The sequence below is a fragment of the Xyrauchen texanus genome, chromosome 4, assembly GCF_025860055.1.
Source record: "Xyrauchen texanus isolate HMW12.3.18 chromosome 4, RBS_HiC_50CHRs, whole genome shotgun sequence".
Lineage (NCBI taxonomy): Eukaryota > Metazoa > Chordata > Actinopteri > Cypriniformes > Catostomidae > Xyrauchen > Xyrauchen texanus.
In genome coordinates, this window is record NC_068279.1 from 6,926,470 (window position 1) to 6,945,857 (window position 19,388).

The window sequence follows — 19,388 nt, forward strand, 5'->3', positions numbered from 1 at the left end:
GCCAAAAACATTTCTTAGCAGCAGTGCTCTTAACAATTTAAGCTCTTTTGCTTTGGAACATCCCTGTAAGTAAGGAATTCCAGAATTTTTCGGCAAGGGAAGAGCCACCACCTGATAGGTTGAGATGGAGTACCACAGGGCGATCCGGCACAAATGCTGAGGCTCGGACCAATACAAGGGACCCTCCAGAATTTTACGTGTCCATCTCTGCACCTAAAACCACATGTGGTAATAATTGATATGAAGAAGATTTTAAAGATCTAGGCCAAGAGATCATGGTCAATTGTAATAGCAGGCAACACAAACAATTTCTTCAATAACAAATAAGTTATAATGAGCACATAACAAATGCTCAGTAAAGTTCTCATTTCCAATTTCATCTCTATGCAAGACATTTTCTATAAGACTGATTTTGAGATACAACAGTTACCTCAAGTCTAATATTTTTTTTTATCCATCTAAAATGTTGTTGCCTTTTTCATGGCTGTGAGGTTGAGAAGTAAATTCTTACAATAAACGACGTTACAAGGCATTCTTCACACTATCTCATTGACAGTATGAACAAAAGTTCATGGCATGGCCGTAAATGTAATTGACTCCCGATCAGTGTTAATTCCCAACACCTCGGAATCGAAGAATTGATTCATTTTGTAATCCACCCAAAGCCCTCACCAAAGCTATTCCATATAAAGCAATTACATTATTCCTTTGAGGTATGCTCGTATTTGAGATACAGTACTTATTATTTTAAGTGTTCCAATTGTAACATTCTAACTTTCAATCTTGAGTCTTTTAAGTAAATATATCAATGGGACAAAGATATAATGGTATCTAAAAGGGATAGTTCCCAGATGTGTATGACATACATTCTTCTGCAAAACACAAAGATTTTTAAGAGGATATTTACATCTGTGCATTTGGCAGACGCTTTTATCCAAAGCGACTCACAGTGCGCTTATTACAGGGACAATCCCCCCGGAGCAACCTGGAGTTAAGTGCCTTGCTCAAGGACACAATGGTGGTGGCTGTGGGGATCGAACCAGCAACCTTCTGATTACAAGTTATGTGCTTTTGTCCACTACGCCACCACCACTCCATATTTCAGGTCTATTCGTCCTCACAATGGAAGTGAATGCTGACCAGAACTTTGAAGGTCCAAAAGGGAGTATAAATGTAATCAATAAGGCTCCAGTGGTTAAATCCATATCTTCTGAAGCGATATGATAGGTGTTGGTGAGAAACATCAATATTTAAGTCCTTTTCTTTTCCTGAAAATATACACTTTCACATTCCGCCACCGGCTGGTTAAAGGTGCAGATAGAAAGTAAAAAGGACTTAAATATTTATCTGTTTCTCACCCACACCTATCAACCTAAATGTATTAAACCACTGGAGTCGTATGGATTACTTTTGGATCTTCAAAGTTCTGGTCACCATTCACTTGCATAGTGAGGACCTACAGAGTGGAGATATTCTTCTAAAAATCTTCAATTGTGTTCTGCAGAAGAAAGAAAGTCATACACATCTAGGATGGCATGAGGGTGAGAAAATTATGAGAATTTAAATTTTTGGGTAAACTAAGATTGTTCTGATGCAACGTGTAAAGACTGATGTGCCATATACAATTCAAGATATAATTAATGCAATGTATAACATAGCAATCTATTACTATTAGTTCAGTCATAATAGCAATAAATTATCTACCTCATGCAATGTATTTGTTTTATTCCCAAGCTCAAACAATGAAGAAAAAAAAAAAAAAACATTTTGGCTCTGGCCTAAATGCATTATGTATGTGGACATGCTGCTTCCACATCTGATGCTCTGGCCTTTCTTTGCCAAGTCCCATATCCTTAAAGTTTTGTCTCAGGAAGCCGACACAAGAGTGAGACTTCCATTAGGAATGAAGACCAAATCTCTGACAAGATCTTGAAGTTCGGTCCGAAAGTAAACCGCAGATTTCCTGAAGAAAGAACAAGCATACTTGACAAACCTATATAGTGAAGTCAAGTTATGTTGAAGCTTCTTCTGCCTGTTAATATTTAGACCAGTGAATTTTTGTGTGCCATTTCCAAAAAACTTTTTCATAAATATTATACTTTGCCTTGTACTTTTTATAAGGGTATTATTAGCCATTACTGTCCTTAAAATACCTTCATTACATAGAATTACATAAAGATTATAAGAGCTTCTTATACCCCTTACTTTTGGTACTGCTGTGAAAGTAGTTTTTGTTTTTTACGGAAATATGTTCCCTTGAGGTATGTAGAAAGTTTTCCTTACCTCTGTAGTCAGGTACTCAGGGTCTGCAACCCTGTCCTATATAAATTACGTAATGATGAGACGTCGAGTCTCTGGAACACCATCAAATCAGCACGAGTGAAACTCTCATGCCTTCATTTGACTAGGGGCTTGGTCATCTGTTTATGCCCGCCTTCTAGAATAGAGACAGAGCGCAACGCGTCATAATCTGAAGACCACGCCCACCGGGGGGGGAAAACAATCCAACCGTCTCTATTGACTTTGCATTGCGAGAGGCTGCCTCCTTATCATTTATGACTTATACCAAAAACAAAACAATGTCTAAAAGCTGCTGTGTGACAAGGTGTACAGCAAACAAGCTAAACAACCTAGAAATAAATTTTTATAAGCTGTTGACCCTAAAAAACGGTTTGTTTCAGGACATAAAAGTGGATTTATGCTATATGAAGCCATCATATAGAGTGAGCCTAGGTTGATAACCAAAACATTTTAAGCATTTTATAGGCTTTATCCATTGCTGTGCTATCCATAGCAGAGTGACCAAGTTGCACTCCGTAGTTCATCCCTCCAACATGTATTTAGCATGCTAATGTTTCCTGTCACTAGCTACTAGTAGCTAGCATATCACTAAAAGTGTTATTTTGACCATTTTGTTGGGTTTACTTGAATTATTAAGGATCCCTCTACTTAATGTATTTAAGTTGAAATTACAATGTAATTTTAATTTAAGAAAAGTAATTTTAAACATGTGAAACCACTATTCATGAATGAACCAGGTTCAGCCAGAGTTATAGTTTTTGAGTGAATAGGGGAGACTCAGGCTACTATAGTCACCCTTTTTGTTCCATTGATTTATTTCAGGGTGGGGTTATGTTTGAAAGTAAATTTCTGTACAGGCTATTCATAATCTCTCAAATTTTTTCCTATAGGAAAATTGGAACAGTTCCTTTTACACAGTGTTGTATGTGTATGTATGTGCAAGGTGAAAAGCAAACCTTTCTGTGTAAAGTTTGCATGTTCTCCTTGTGTTTGCGTGTGTTTCCACCACAAGTCCAAAATCATACATGTTAAGTGAATTGGGGACTCTAAATTGCCCCATAGATGTGAGTGAGAGTCCCCTATTCTAAACCTTCTTTATATCATTTAATGCATGGTAGTATGATTTAATTTTATTCACATTTTTCCCCCAACAGCATTACAGGAATATAATGAATTTTAGTTTGGAGGTTAGAATTCACAAAACCTATACAGAGCTGTTTTGAGTAGTTTGGATCTACATGCAGATGTTAAAAAAACAACATACACAACCACTGCTAGAGAAAATAAGCATTTATGCTACTAGACTGTAGACTCAGACCTGTTAGTTACTGAAATATAACCCATGTGACAACTTCTCAGAGTGACAACTAGCCCCAGTCACCCCTACATTTTTATGGAAAGCAATCAATGAATTCATAAACATAATTTTGTTTTATACAATCACAGCTAACTGACACAAAGTTTTAATTTTACTATTTGAGGCCACAATCGTAAAACCTAATACTGTGCCGCTCTAAAAAAAAACATTTCAACTTTAACATTTTTCACAGGTAATTTAAATATTTTACAATTAATAATATTTTACGTATAATATCACACAGAAGAAAAATAATTTAGCGCAGTCCACAATTCTGACGCATTTCATGCGCATATAAACTGGTCATTGAAAGATCTCTGCGTTTTCCGGTTCTGTTCGATCATGTTGAGTTTGATCTGTGTGCTCGGTACTGTCTGGATTATCTTCATGATCACCTGTAAAATAAACAGAATTATTTCAACAAATCAGAAAGTACAAACAAACAAAGATATCGTGACTGATACTAAAGCTTTCAGATAAACCGTTAAACAAGCTACAAGTAAGACTGCTGGCTCTTACAGGATGGTATTCTGTGAATCTCTACTAATGTGGTTGCATTTCCGTTTGTCAGTGGAGGAAGTCGAGGAACGGCATTATGGAAAATTTCCTCTTCATCTGAATCCACTAAGCTCAGGAAATCTCTGTCGTCATCTAAACTACTAGAAAGGAAATGACAGAACAACTCAGTTTTATTATCCTTCTTGACATACAGCATGTTCAAGTCAGAAACATATTTCAGAACCCGGCTGTCATTAGTGTGAAGATTGAAAAGCTGTTTGTTTAAAATGTATTTTCCATGTTCATACTTACCTAAATCCTAAACCTGAAAAATAAAACAAATATGAAAAGTTAACATCCCAACACGCAGTTAAAAATTTAAGATAACGTGTACAAATGTGAATTATTTCAAGGAACAGTTCACCCAAAAATGAAAATCCTCTCACTGTTTACTCACCTTCATGCCATCCCAGATGTGTTTGGCTTTCTTTTTTCTGCAGAACACAAACAAAATTTGTAGAAGAATCAGATCTGAACAGCTCTGTTGTTCAATTCTGTACAAGTGAATGGTGACCAAAACTTTGAAGCTCTAAAAGCACCTAAAGGCAGCATAAAAGTAATCCATAAAACTCCAGCGATTTAATCTACAGTATGTCTTCTGAAGCGATTCAATTGGTTTAGTTTGAGAACAGACCAGAATATAACTCCTTTAACACTATACATCTTTCCATGGCAGTCTTTAGGCATGATCATTATTTAAAACTCAATTAAACTTCCCAGTGCTTAACGCAAGTGCACTACAGATGGTGCCAGGAAGTGTAGAGCTTGAAATCAGGATCGCCAAGGAGACTGCAGATGTCAATGATTATAGTAAATAAAAAAAAGGAGTAACAATATGTTCTGTTTTTACCCAAAATCAATTAGATTACTTAGGATGACATGGAATACACCATTGGAGAAATATGGGTTGCCTTTATGTGCTTTTTGGACCTTCAAAGTTTTGGTCACCACTCACTTGCATTGTATGAACCTAAAGAGCGGAGATATTCTCCTAAAAATCTTTGTGTTCTGTAGAAGAAAGAAAGTCATCCACATCTAGGATGGCATGAGGAGAAGTAAATGATTATAGAATTTTCTTATTTTTGGATGAACTATCCCTTTAAAAGAGAAGAATAATTCTCTGACAAATGCATCGAGCATTTATATGAATAATCTTTCCATAAAAGTCTTAAGGGCCAATTTTTTACATCTGTATGCAATGTTTTTTATTTGTTCTTGAAATGTAAACATTTGTAAACATGTTGCGCAGGAGCGCATGTTTTTAGATGGCATATTAAATTTTTTACATGTTTTAATTTAAATGAGTCTCAAGACACCTCTTACATCTATTCTATTCCACCTTACGTTTTTCAGAGCTCCTTGGTCAGAACGGCCCTGAAGGCCACATCCACAATAATGTTTTCGTTTGAAAAAGCATTAATTTTGCCGTTTAGAACAGCATTTTCCTCCCCCAAAACGAGTATTTAGAAAACGCTCTCCATTACTGGCTAGTTTGGAAAACGATGATGCTAAAAAACAAAAAAAAGGACTTTTTAATCAAAAACAGATGTGGGTGGATGTGGCCTAATACCATGTCTGAACGGACATGACCAATGACACATCGTGACGGAACGGCTTGAGGCCGTCTACACTGGATGCATACATTTACATTTACATTACATTTATGCATTTGGCAGACGCTTTTATCCAAAGTGATTTACAGTGCACTTATTACAGGGACAATCCCCCCAGAGCAACCTGGAGTTAAGGGCCTTGCTCAAGGGCCCAACAGTGGCATCTTGGTGGTGCTGGGGCTTGAACCCCCGACCTTCTGGTCAGTAACCCTGAGCCTCAACCACTGAGCCACCACTGCCACATAGAATCGAAGGTTCTAAAAAGATGTGATTTGAGCCGCATGGCAAGAATGTGCAGAACGTCAGAAATAGAACAATGTGTCTGTAAACTGTCGGTGCGGTGCAAATCCAGTGTAGACTGCAACGTTGATTGCAATAGGAGCATTTTAATTTTGACGCAATGCATTACAGTGTAGACAGTGTGCAAGTCCTATTTAGATGCATTATCATATTCAGTATTAAATGTATACTTACCAATGCAAATTCTGTCGCGCTTGGAGTATAATGTCACACCAAGAACAATTCCAATCATGACTATTAAGACGGACACAAAGACACCGACTGCAGCTCCTCCACCTTCAGAGGCTGAAAATAAAGTTTAAACATTGGCACAACTCTATTCTTGTAAGAGGAAGAACTTTACGTGGTGCTGTCAAAAGAAAAATTTGCTTCATTTTTAAACAAAATATATTTTCTTATTTCTGACATCCATATATACATACACATATATACATACACATATATATATATATATATATATATATATATATATATATGATAGTGTGTGTGTGTGTGTAATATATATTATATACACACACACACACACTACACACACACACACACACACACACACACACACACACACACACACACACACACACACACACACACACACACACACACACACACACACTTAAAAGTTTGGAATAATGTACTGATTTAGCTGTTTTGGAAGGAAATTGGTAATTTTATTCACCAAAGTGGCATTCAACTGATCACAAAGTATAGTCAGGACATTACTGATGTAAAAAAGAGCACCATCACTCAAAGTCATTTTTGATCAAATATAGACAGGCCCCTTTTCCAGCAGCCATCACTCCCACACCTTATCCTTGAGTAATCATGCTAAATTGCTAATTTGATACTAGAAAATAAATAAAAAAATATGTGGTGCTGTCAAAAGATTAAGATTCAACTTTATTGTCATTGTGCAGAGTACAGGTACAGAGCCAATGAAATGCAGTTGTTTTTGCATATCCCAAATAAGCTGGGGTCAGAGTGCAGGGTCAGCCATGAAACAGCACCCCTGGAGCAGATAGGGTCAAGGGGCCTTGCTCAAGGGCCCAACAGTGATATCTTGGCGGTGGTGGGGCTTGAACCCCCGACCTTTCGGTCAGTAACCCGAAAGGGAATGGCATGAAACAATGTCTGAAACAATGTTGTCTGTTAACCTTCATGTACAGGTGTTGTGTTATTGCATCAGCATTACTAGCATTTGAAGTACTTAAATAGCTGACCTCTGATGCATAATTTAAAACACCCTGCTCACGGTTAAAGAGATAGTTCACCCAAAATGAAACTTCTCATCATGTACGCACCGTCATGCCATCCCAGATGCATATGACTTTCTTTCCTCTGCAAAACACAAATGAAGACTTTCAGAAGAGTATTTCAGCTCTGTAGGTCCATATAATGCAAGTGGATGGTGACCACAATTTTGAATCTCCAAAAATCACATAAATCAGCATAAAAGCAATCCATAAGGCTCTAGTGGTATCTTATCATTTATCACTTCAGGAGACATGGATTTAACCACTGGAGTCTTATGGATTACTTTTATGCTGCCTTAATGTGATTTCTAAGGATTTAAAGCACTGGTTACCATTCACTTGCATTGTATGAACTTATAACAAAGCTGCAATTTTCTTCTAAAAATCTTAATTTGTGTGCTGCAGAAGAAAAAAACATCCCAAATCTGGCATGAGGCAGAGAAATTATGAGAGAATTAAAATTTTTGGTGACCTATCCCTTTAAAAATAATTTAGATTTTTTTTTTATTTTTTTTTTTTTTAACCCAAATACTCCACAGTGTGGATCACTGGATGAATCTTATTAAGGGTAATATTTCATTACAAGATCAAAAGAAAGAAATTTAAAAATATATGTTTTGCTTAAAGAAAATGAAGCCTAATCTATTTTTAACGGTGACATAATTTTCAAGACAATTGAGCACATTTCCCACCAAAATCTCATTACTATTATGTGAAAAAAAATCATTATATATTATTTTAATTGTAAAGTATATACATATCATAGCAGTATTTGTTGTGCTGACAATTTTTGCTGATATAAATACTTATTTTCTTTAATAAAAACAATTATCTAATGAAAATTGGCATCGACAACAATGAAAATTACAAAAAACAACAACTCAGAAGTAAAGAATTCTAACTTGCGGGAACAATTAGGCAGGAAAAGGTGCGTAGTAACCATTCAATTAGTCGTGGTGCAAAACAATCCTAAAAATGACTTCATTTTCTTTATTCAAAACTTCTTTTAAAACTGTGTTTAGAAACAGTTTTTCTAAATTATCCAACTAGGATAAAATAGGCACAGCTGACAGAATGTAGTGCTCTTATTATGAAAGATATACTTTATGTAATAATGTATAGACACTGAATAGGAAACAAAACTCACTTACTCCTCACAGTTAGATACAATTCCAGCTCTCTTGCACCAAGAGGGTTTTCACTATAGCAGTAGAAGATGCCTTCATCGTCTTTTGTTACGTTGACTATAGTGAGTGTGTATGTGGGTTTACTCTCAGATACAATGTATTTCGAGGTATTGTTGATGACTTTGTTGTCCTTTTGTTTCCATACAGTCTTAGCTGGCGGGAGAGAATCAGTCTCTGTACAACGGAGGGTGGCTGTACTGCCCACCAGAGCAGTTACCAAAGGGGCTCCTAAAGGGTACGGCATCTCTGGAACACAGAGGATGAATACATAGATTTGAATACAGCCTGAGAATGTACAGTAGTGGAAGAAAATCAATAACAAGAAGCTGAAATAGTCTGGCAACGTTTATGCAAAATGATGTTCACTCTATACTTCAAGTGTGAGATACATTACAGGAAATGCAAATGCACATGAAAACCAGGTGCAGCTGTCCTTACTATTTTAAAATCAAAATTGTTTAAGAAAAAAAAATTCTCAGGAATATAACAGAAGCCTCCGTTAACTACTAAAGGCAACTGCAGCAGTACACCCACAACAACATCAATAATATACAGTAAAATGATCAAAAACACATTGTGAAAGTATTCTTTAAAAGGTCAAATCTCACAAAAATATTTTGGGTAACATTTCAACCCAAACATCTAAATAAAAATTAGGCATTACATTTTTTCATAAATAATATTAAACATATTTTTTGTATAATTGTTCTTTTTTCCAATGGTGATTCTCATAAGATTTTCATTACTGTTAAAATACAAAATATATATATATATATTAAAATTAGTATAAATTAACAGGAGTACATCAAATACTACCATGATGTATATAAATACATAGCAATTTAAATATTTCACTTTACAGTAATGAGATGGGGGGATTTATTTGTCTTGAAAATAATTTTTTAATGGTCCCAAAATTTGCTTCATTTTTAAAACAAAATATATTTTCTTATTTCTGACATGTTATTGATATATATATATATATATATACACACACACACACACACACACACACACACAATGGCGGTTAAACGTTTGGAATATTATACAGATTTTGCTGTTTCAGAAGGAAATTGGTACTTTAATTCACCAAGACAGGCCCCATTTCCAGCAGCCATCACTCAAACACAACGTATCCTTGAGTAATCATGCTAAATTGCTAATCTGGCACTAGAACATAATTTGTCATTATATCAAACACTGTTGGAACCTATTTTTTGTTTGTTAAATGAAGCTTAACATTGTCTTTATTTTTGTTTTTGAGTTGCAACAGTATGCAATAGACTGGCAGGTCTTAAGGTCAATATTAGGTCAAAATGGCAAAAGAAACTTTTTCGTTTCTAGAGATTACTCTAGAAACTCATCAGTCAAAAATTGTTTTGAGGAATGAAGGCTATACAATTCTTAAAATTGCCAAAAAACTGAAGATTTCATTAAAAGGTGTACACTACAGACTTCAAAGACAAAGGACAACTGGTTCTAACATGGACAGAAAGAGACGTGGAAGGCCAGATGTACAACTAAACAAGAGGATAAGTACATCAGAGTCTCTAGTTTGAGAAATAGACGCCTCACATGTCCTCAGCTGACAGCTTCATTGAATTCTACCTGCTGAACACCAGTTTCATGTACAACAGTAAAGAGAAGACTCAGGGGTGCAGGACTTATGGGAAGAACTGCAAAGAAAAAGCCACTTTTGAAACAGAAAATCAAAAAGAAAAGGTTTGAGTGGGCAAAGAAACACAGACACTGGACAACAGATAATTGGAAAAGAGTGTTATGGATCTTAACCCCATTGAGCTTTTGTGGGATCAGCTAGACTGTAAGGTGCGTGAGAAGTGCCCGACAAGACAGCCACATCTATGGCAAGTGCTACAGGAAGCGTGGGGTGAAATGTCACCTGAGTATCTGGACAAACTGACAGCTAGAATGCCAAAGATCTGCAAAGCTGACATTGCTGCATGTGGAGGATGTTTTTTTATGAGAACTCTTTGAAATAGTTTTTTCAAATTTTAATAGTATTTTTTTCATGTTATTAATGTCCTGACTATACATTGTGATCAGTTGAACGCCACTTTGGTGAATAAATGTACCAATTTCTTTCCATAAGAGCAAAATCTGTACATTATTCCAAACGTTTGGCCACTAGGGTGTGTGTATCTAAATATATATATGTATATATATATATATATATATATATATATATATATATATATATCTCAAACAGATAAATCCAGAGTAAATCGTATAATGTCAATGAACGATGAACCAAATTATGTGCATTTCACATGTGTGATATATATCTACATCTACCAGTCAAAAGTTTTGAAACACTTGACTGAAATGTTTCTCATGATCTTAAAAATCTTTTGATCTTTAGGTGTATGCTTAAATGTTTGAAATTAGTTTTGTAAACAAAAATATCATTGTAACACCATATTCATTTATTTCAATTTAAAACATATTTAAATTGATGCCTTGGACCAAATAATAAAGAAAAGCAGCCAATAAGTGCCCAACATAGATGGGAACTCAAAGGGTGACTACTTTGAAGATGCTAAAATATAACACAGTTTTGATTTATTTTGGAATTTGGTTAATCACAACTTAATTCCCATAGTTCCATTTATGTCCATTTAATTCCATAGTTTTGATGACTTTACTATTTTTTTAATATGTGAAATATTATAATAAAGAAGGAGTAAAAAACTTTTGACCGGTAGAGTGTGTGTGTGTGTGTGTGTGTGTGTGTGTATATATATATGTATGTATGTATGTATATGCAGTTTATACAGTACATGTTTATTATACAGTATATTAAAGGGATGAAAATTCTCTCATTTACTCACCCTCATGCCAAATATGCCAAACAAATATGTTTGACTTTCGTTCTTCAGGAGAACACACACGAAGATTTATAGAAAATATTTCAGATCTGTAGGTCCATACAATGTAAGTGAATGGTGATCAGACATTTGTAGCTCCAAAAATCACATAAAGGAAACATAAAAGTAATCCATATGACTCCAGTGTTTAAATAATCATCTTCAGAAGTGACATAATAGGTGCGGCTGAACAACATTTAAGTCATTTACTCTAAATCTCCACTTTCGCTTTCAGATGTAAAAGTGAAACTAAACAGGTACCACGTGTGACTTTCAGATGTAAAAGTGAAATTGGAGATTTAGAAAAGAAGGATTTACATTTTTTTAATCTAAAACTGGAGCAACAGAGCCAACATATTATTCTAAAAATCTTTGTGTTCTGCTGAAGAAAGTGAATAGGGTGAGTGAAATGATGTGAGAATTTTCATTCTTGGGTGACCTATCCATTTAAATTTAAATACTGTAAATAATGTAACAAAATCGATCATGATCTTACTGAGGTTGAAGGAGCATGAATTCTCTACTCCAGTTATGTGATGTCCCACACACTTAACTTCCTCATTATTGTGCAATATAAACCTGTTCACATGGACTTCCAAACGCTCTGTCTCTTGGGATGTGTTGATCATGGGACCCTTGGCTATAACAGTCTTTTCAAGGACCTCATGCCAGTCCAGGGTGGGCACTGGGTAGCCTCCATACCAGTTACATATGAACAATACATCAGATGGCTCATTTCCCAATTCCCAACTGCACTCGGGGTGCCTCTCTGGAGCATCTGAAAAGACATGATTTGAGAGATGATTAAATCACAGATCTGTGACATCCAGTCTACCACAAAGCCAACAAAAAATACACTGGCCTTGACTCTGTGAAAAGCACTTAACATAGTCTAACTAGATTTGCCCATGGAAAACTTAGCGCTGTGAATCCTACGGTGTTGTTGGTGGTTGAGAGGATGTTGCTATGCAGTTGCAAGTGTGTTTTAGGTGGTTACTAGCAAAGTCCCTTTCAAGGCAAGTCCGTCCACTCTGCGGCCATCTTGGGAACATTCCCAGGCAGCTATTTTCTATGGACACAAGCGGCATGAAAGTAAAGCTCCTTTCTAATTGAATGGGGAAAGACTGAAATCTCCAAAATGGATGGTCAAGATTATAATCAAAGAAAATTTGAGATTGAAAATGTTTGTACCATTCACTTGCAATTAATTTTTGAGTGAACATTTCCTTTAATGGACAGTCGATGTCTGTAACTAAATGTTGAGGTGGGATTTCCTTTTTTACATCCACCATATTGGGTGTTCCAAATCCTCCCATTCATTTTAATACAAGTACTCCATCTCCAGTTAAATAGTATGTTATTAGGCATTGCCAAATGGTTGATAAGGGGTTATGAGTGTTTGCTTTTCAATAGAAATCAATGGAAAATGATTTTCATGTCTTTCGGTTCTGTTAACGGTTCTTGAACTTGCATTCTACCAAACTGAATCCGCAGCATGAACAGTACGACCAGAGTAGTCTGATTCTCGAATGAATTACTCTTATGAGTTGCTTCTTTTAAATCTGAAGTGCAAAACATACATCACGATAATTAGTGTAGACCATTTCTCGAATTAATGACTGTTGCGAGTCGGATCTTTTGAATCTAAAATGCAAAGCATACAGTGCAACCAGTGTGGACCGATTCCCGGATGAATGACTCTTATAAGCTGGTTCTTCTGAATCAGTACTGCAAAACATAGAGTGCTTCCAAATGAATGAATTACTTTTATCAAGCTATTCTTTTTTGTACATCAAAAACTTCCAAATTATAATTTAGACCAAATTTTTTTTAACTCTGGTTAAATTCCAAAATGATTCACTTCTTCTTAACAAGCTCTGAATCTGAATGCTTAGGGGTTAATTCAAATTCAATGTAATAGTGATGCTTGCCAAGCAAATACCTTGAATAACAATTAGACATTTAGCTGTACGTTACTATAAATGTTTTTATATATTTCAACACAAAATAGTTTACACTTTTAAAAATTACATTTCAAAATGGTTTCACAGACTGATGCCATAGAAAGACCTCTGTGAGTTTCATGGTTTTACCTTTCCTCTCTGTGAATGGATGAAACCAAAATGATCATAGAATTTTAAAACATTTAAATTCATAAATCAAAATTCTGTTTTGTCGTAAAAGAACTATAAATCAAAGCATAAATTGGTTCTTTTTAAAGAGGATTCTTTGCTGAACAAAGAACCTTTATTTTTAAGTGTATACAAGTATATATAAAATCCCATTTGTTTGTCTTACAGTAAACTAGCAGTTCCTGGCTCTTGTTCACAGTTCTCATGGAGGAGGTATTTTGAGAAGCACATGTGTAGATCCCTTGATCACTTGGAATGATGTTACTTATGGAAAACTCAAGAGATGATTCGCTCCCAGACGCTCTGTGAGGATCATCCTGTGCTGCATCTTCAACTATCCACGTCAGGTTTTGTGAGGGATACGCTTCACTGGAACAATTAAAGAAAACTTTGGAACCTCTTATGACATACAATGTTCCATTCTTTAGGGGAGTAGCTGGTTTTATGTCCAGTGATAAATTAGCTGGACCATCTGTAAAACAAACACACACACACAAAGGAAAATCAAATGCACAACCATTAATAATACATTTGGCGCTCAAAAGCCATCACTTATCTAAACCATCCTTAGAAATGGTTCTTAAAGCTGAAGAATGTAAATTTTTCAGTGTTAAAATACTTTCTCTTATTCCAGCTTAATATGTAGAGACAACTATAAGTAAGCCAGTTGTAGGTTCATTTTCTCGAAAACTGTGAACAGTGTGACTGTGTTGCTACAAAATTCCTCTGTTTGGTTTTAGTGACCCATCCATACCGACACAATAACATTAACTCAACCAATAGAGTGCAACACTGCCCCCTCACTTATTTAGCATCTGGGTTCCAGAAGTAGTTTTCCTAAATTTTCATAAAATCCTCATAAGCCATGAACCAAACCAACCAGCTCCGAGGTGAATCACAACACCACAAACTTTGTTTTGAGGCAAAAAAGTATTTGAAAATCAGCCAAAAAGACAAAAGGAAAAAGGCTGTGTACTTAAGGTTCTTCACGGTACAAACTAGGGTACAAACTACAATCCCACTAAGCATTGCGAATGATGTAATTGAATTAAAAAAAAAACAATGGGAATAGAGTGCAGGGAGACTGGCTCATTTCGTCATACAGAGTTAGTCATGGGAGTGGGTGGTTGCTTCCAGTCTTATTTTGCGGGCTCTGTTGTCACCGGTTCTCTGATTGGTGAAGCCTTCTCTGCTGGACCATGGGTATTGTAGTTGCTCAACAGGAATTCCACTATTATAGACTTTTTTAAACAACGCATTTGAAATAATGCAGACGGCCGGATGGGAAATAACTGTTTGGCAGGGGGCGTATTCCGAAAGCTGTGTGGAAAACATGTTTATTTTTGCAATTCCATTTAGTGGCACTAGTGTTGCAAAAATAACATGCTTCAGCTTTAAAGACATCAGTGACATCCAAACTGGACTTTTAATCACGTATAATCCATGTTTATTAGCTTTGATGGCATCAATTTGATAGCATACTCCTAAAAGTTAACAAAATAGCATATATGCATCTACAATTTACAGTTTTTTCTCTTCCAAGCAAATGGACCAAAAATATTTATGACTCATCCTGCACTGAGGGGTGTATACATATTTTAGTCTAATCAAATGCTTTCTAGAATCAGAATGTCCCTCCCCCTAACACTGTGCCACCTGCAACCAACAAGGACTAATGGCCGATTTGTACTTCTGCGCAGTAGCCTGACGTGCACCCTCCAAAAAGGCAACTACACATTGAGTCAACGCAGCTGTGATTGGTCCGCTTTGTAACCCAGAATGACATAAAAGATAACTTAGGTAGAGTCGCATTAATGGCAATATTATTTTAACATCTATGCATCATGTCACATTGTATTCGGGACCATCTGCTGTTTTAATATTCTGTTTATGTTTCAGGAAGTTACAAGCAAAACCGCAACAAAGACATTATTTGAATTGTAAAGTCCAGCTACTAATGTTTAAAATGACGTGTTGGTGAAGTGTAGTTATTAATCAATAATTTTTTTCAGCACAGAACGATAAAAGTATGCCAAATATTTATGCATTATTGTATAAGCAACTCAAGAGCAAGCATACACATATATATACATATATATTTATTTTTCTCTCTGCATGGCAGCAAACATGTAGAAGTAATAATATGTATCTAAATCACAAAATGTTCACATACTTTGATGAACTTTGATTTTAATGCTACAATTATTTAATAAATATCTTTCAATTACATTGCTTTTGTTTATTTATGATATGTATAATAATTTCAGAATTTAAGGCATCAAGGCAGAACTATAAATGCAAATTACCACATAGGTCACTATGAGGAAACTGCAGTGTAGTTTCGATGCAGAAAATCATGGTTCCCCTGTGTGACTATAAAAACAATCCATTTTCAAAAAATAAAAGCCCTTTGTTATGTCACATCCCAACTTCCTGTTTCCATAGGAATTATGTAAACAAAAAAGAAAACTGCACTTGTCAAGCCATTATATTGGATCTTCAGAGTTTGTAACTATCTTAAATGAAGTTGTAACATACACTCACCGGCCACTTCATTAGGAACATCTGTTCATCTACTTATTCATGCGATTATCTACTCATCCAATTGTGTGGCAGCAGTATAATGTATAACATCCTGCAGATATGGATCAGGCACTTCAGTTAATGTTCACATCAACCATCAGAATGGAGAAAAAAAAATGTGATCTCAGTGATTTCATGGCATGATTGTTGGTGCCAGATGGGCTGGTTTGAGTATTTCTGTAACTGCTGAATTCCTGGGATTTTCACGCGCAACAGTCTCTAGTTTATGGAGAATGGTGAAAATACCATTCAGTTCTGCAGTGAAGTGGCAGTTCTGCAGAAGAAAATGCCTTGTTGATGAGAGAGGTCAACTGAGAATGGCTAGACTGGTTCGAGCTGACAGAAAGTCTACAGTAACTCTGATAACCGCACTGTAAAATTGTAATGAGCAGAATAGCATCTCAGAATGTGCAACATGTGAAACCTTGAGGCGGATGTGCTGCAATAGCATAAGACACATTGGGTTCGACTTCTGTCAGCCAAGAACAGAAAACTGAGGCTGCAGTGGGCCTACCATCAGTGTACCTCAGCAGAAATCCAGATTTGTCAGACCAGGTGATGTTTTTCAATCGTCTACTGTCCAGTTTTGGTGAGCCAGTGCACACTGCAGCCTCAATTTCCTGTTCCAAGCTGACCGTAGTGGTACCAGGAGGGGTCTCCTGCTGCTGTAGCCCATCCGCCTCAATGCTCGACCTGTTGTAAGTTCAGAAATGCTGTTCTACATAGAACTGTTGTAACATGTGGAACTGCCGCTCGGCTGGTTGTTTTTCCATACCATTCCCTTTACTCTCTAGAGACTGTTGTCCCAGGAGATCAGCATTTACAGAAATACTCAAACTAGCCCATCTGGCACCAACAATCATGTCACAGTCCAAATCACTGAGATCACATTTATTCCACATTCTGATGGTTGATGTGGACATTAATTGAAGCTCCTGACCCATATCTGCATGACTTTATACACTACACTGCTGCCACACGATTGGCTGGTTTGATTATGACATGATTTAGTAGATGTACAGGTGTACTTAAAGTGGCCGGTGAGAGTATCTATTACATAATGAGGTCTGTTTAACTGATTGAGATAAAGCTATTACGCAAAGTAAATGTGTCTAATATGGTTAAACTTGACTGTCAGTGGTGTTTTTAATGGTTGCTGTATCTTTAAAATTATTCACAAGAAATTGCAATCATTTGTTCCGTTTTGGTGACAATCCTACGCATCTCAGTCACATGGTGGTGGTTTTCTAGGATCATGCAGAACAGTTAAACCAGTAAAACCTGTTTGACGTTGGATTCACTGTCTAACAGAAACTGCAGACACATTTTACATATCAAATCTTTCCATTGTCACATTAGTCTGGTTAAGATATCCATAGCACCTTATGAGCGACTTGAAGCTGAATTTTAGGGTGAATTTGCCATGAGCCATTAGGTGGTTTGGTTTGATAATTATAAAGGCCTTCACCTATATTCTGCAGCACAGTGATCCACATGGGATCATTGTTTCCAATAGTAAGATGGGCTGATTTCTCGGAGGGTATTTGGTTAACAACCATGACTCCATTTTTCATCCAAAAAGTACTACTTAAATGTCATGGTAAATAGACATGATAATCGTTCAGTACCATGGTATTATCATCTGACACCTTCACTATTACCATAATACCTCCAAAGTATTTTTGTAAAGGACAATCTACCTATCTAAACATTATAATAAGTTACATATCATCTTACCAGTTTGATGTGACAGATGAAACAGACACAAAACTATTGTGAATGTTCTCATTGTAGCAACAGGCTGTCCATTCATACTGTGATACACAATATTTTCCATCGTGTCCATTGGCCCTCTAGAATGATCCGGCCTGATTGGGCTTGCTTAGGCTTTGACTCTTGTATGTTTCAATGTTACGTGTGATTTATGTCCATGTTCTAGCTGTTTACTCGTTGTTCTTTCCCCGGAAACTTTTAATTTTTTGTGTGACCACACCCTTCACCTGCGCTCTTAAAGAGACAAACACAATATTTAACTATCGTAAAAGAACCTCTTTCACTGCAAGATAAATATCAGGGCGATACATGTCCTGATAAATAAAGAGTTTTTAATTATATTATATTTTTAATAAAATATATAAAATAATATTATATATCACCTAAATTTATTTAAAAAAATGAATAATAGATCAATATGTAAAATAACCTGTTTATGTCAGAGTAGTAAGCGTTCACATCACGACCACTAGAGGGCACCAACGAGCTTTTATATCTTATTTAAACCGTGTATATTCATAAAATGAGTCATAGTGCAAAACTTATTTAGAGAATTATTCATAATAATATCATTAATATTAATAATTCTAATACTAATAATAAATAAGGTGACAATAACATGTTTATATCAAGGTGCGCGTTCATTTCATGCCGTCAAAGCAGAACCATCTAACACGGGCCGAGCCTGCAATGTTACCAAAACAAAGCATGATGGAGCGATACATTGGCGGGAGACCAGAGGCCGTTCTTTTTCAATGGACGTCTATGGGTAAACGCTTCAGTACGCTGAATAAACTGCTTTTGTGAGGAAACAGCTCTTCACTTAATGAATTTACCACATGTCAGTTAATAATAAAATCGTTTTACACAAAAAATATGTTTAGAGTGAACTAATTGTGGAGGTTACTACGATAAAATTGCTGTTTTATAATAGAATTTACGGACGATTTTGCGACAGTTTTGTTTCAGTTTACGGCTCAACCCATTGACGTCTATTGATTTTGCAAACGGTGATTGTCTTTTATATATATATATATATATATATATATATATATATATATATATATATATATATATATATACTATTTTAATTACATTTATTTACATCGTGCGTGACTTTCATTTGCATAGAATTATTTATTTTTTTATTGTATTTTTTTATTAAGCTTCAAACAAACAAAGTCAATGTACAGTCAAAACTACAATAATACATATATAAAGAGAAAACCAGCCAGGGGGGAAGGCTAAACATTATGTAAATATATTGAAGGACTCACATATAGAAACAGCTTTAATTGCTTTCTTATTATGTGAATGAAAATGAGTCTTGATATGTATTTGAATTTATTTTTCAAGAACCAAAAACAAAGGTTGGGATTTACTGTACTTACATTTATGTATATGAAATTTAGCAAAAATTAAAATTCAATTTATAATATAGTATTCTTT

General features: G+C 35.6%; 1 protein-coding gene across 2 annotated transcripts; it reads right to left on the reverse strand.

Moving 5' to 3' along the window:
* Positions 1-3,418: 3,418 nt before the first annotated feature.
* Positions 3,419-18,129, reverse strand: LOC127641919 (V-set and immunoglobulin domain-containing protein 10-like). 2 transcript variants are annotated; one of them, XM_052124709.1, is made up of 8 exons: positions 17,904-18,129; positions 13,750-14,055; positions 11,948-12,229; positions 8,531-8,812; positions 6,304-6,414; positions 4,469-4,481; positions 4,178-4,317; positions 3,419-4,053 (listed from the first exon to the last, which is right to left on the reverse strand). In XM_052124709.1, the coding sequence occupies exons 1-8, from the start codon at positions 18,010-18,012 to the stop codon at positions 3,962-3,964; spliced, it is 1,335 nt and encodes a 444-aa protein (XP_051980669.1). In that variant the 5' UTR covers positions 18,013-18,129; the 3' UTR covers positions 3,419-3,961. The 2 variants fall into 2 exon arrangements, with proteins under 2 accessions (XP_051980669.1, XP_051980671.1); XM_052124711.1 differs by lacking the exons at positions 3,419-4,053; positions 4,469-4,481 and having other exon boundaries at positions 4,215-4,317.
* Between the last annotated feature and the right edge of the window lie 1,259 nt (positions 18,130-19,388).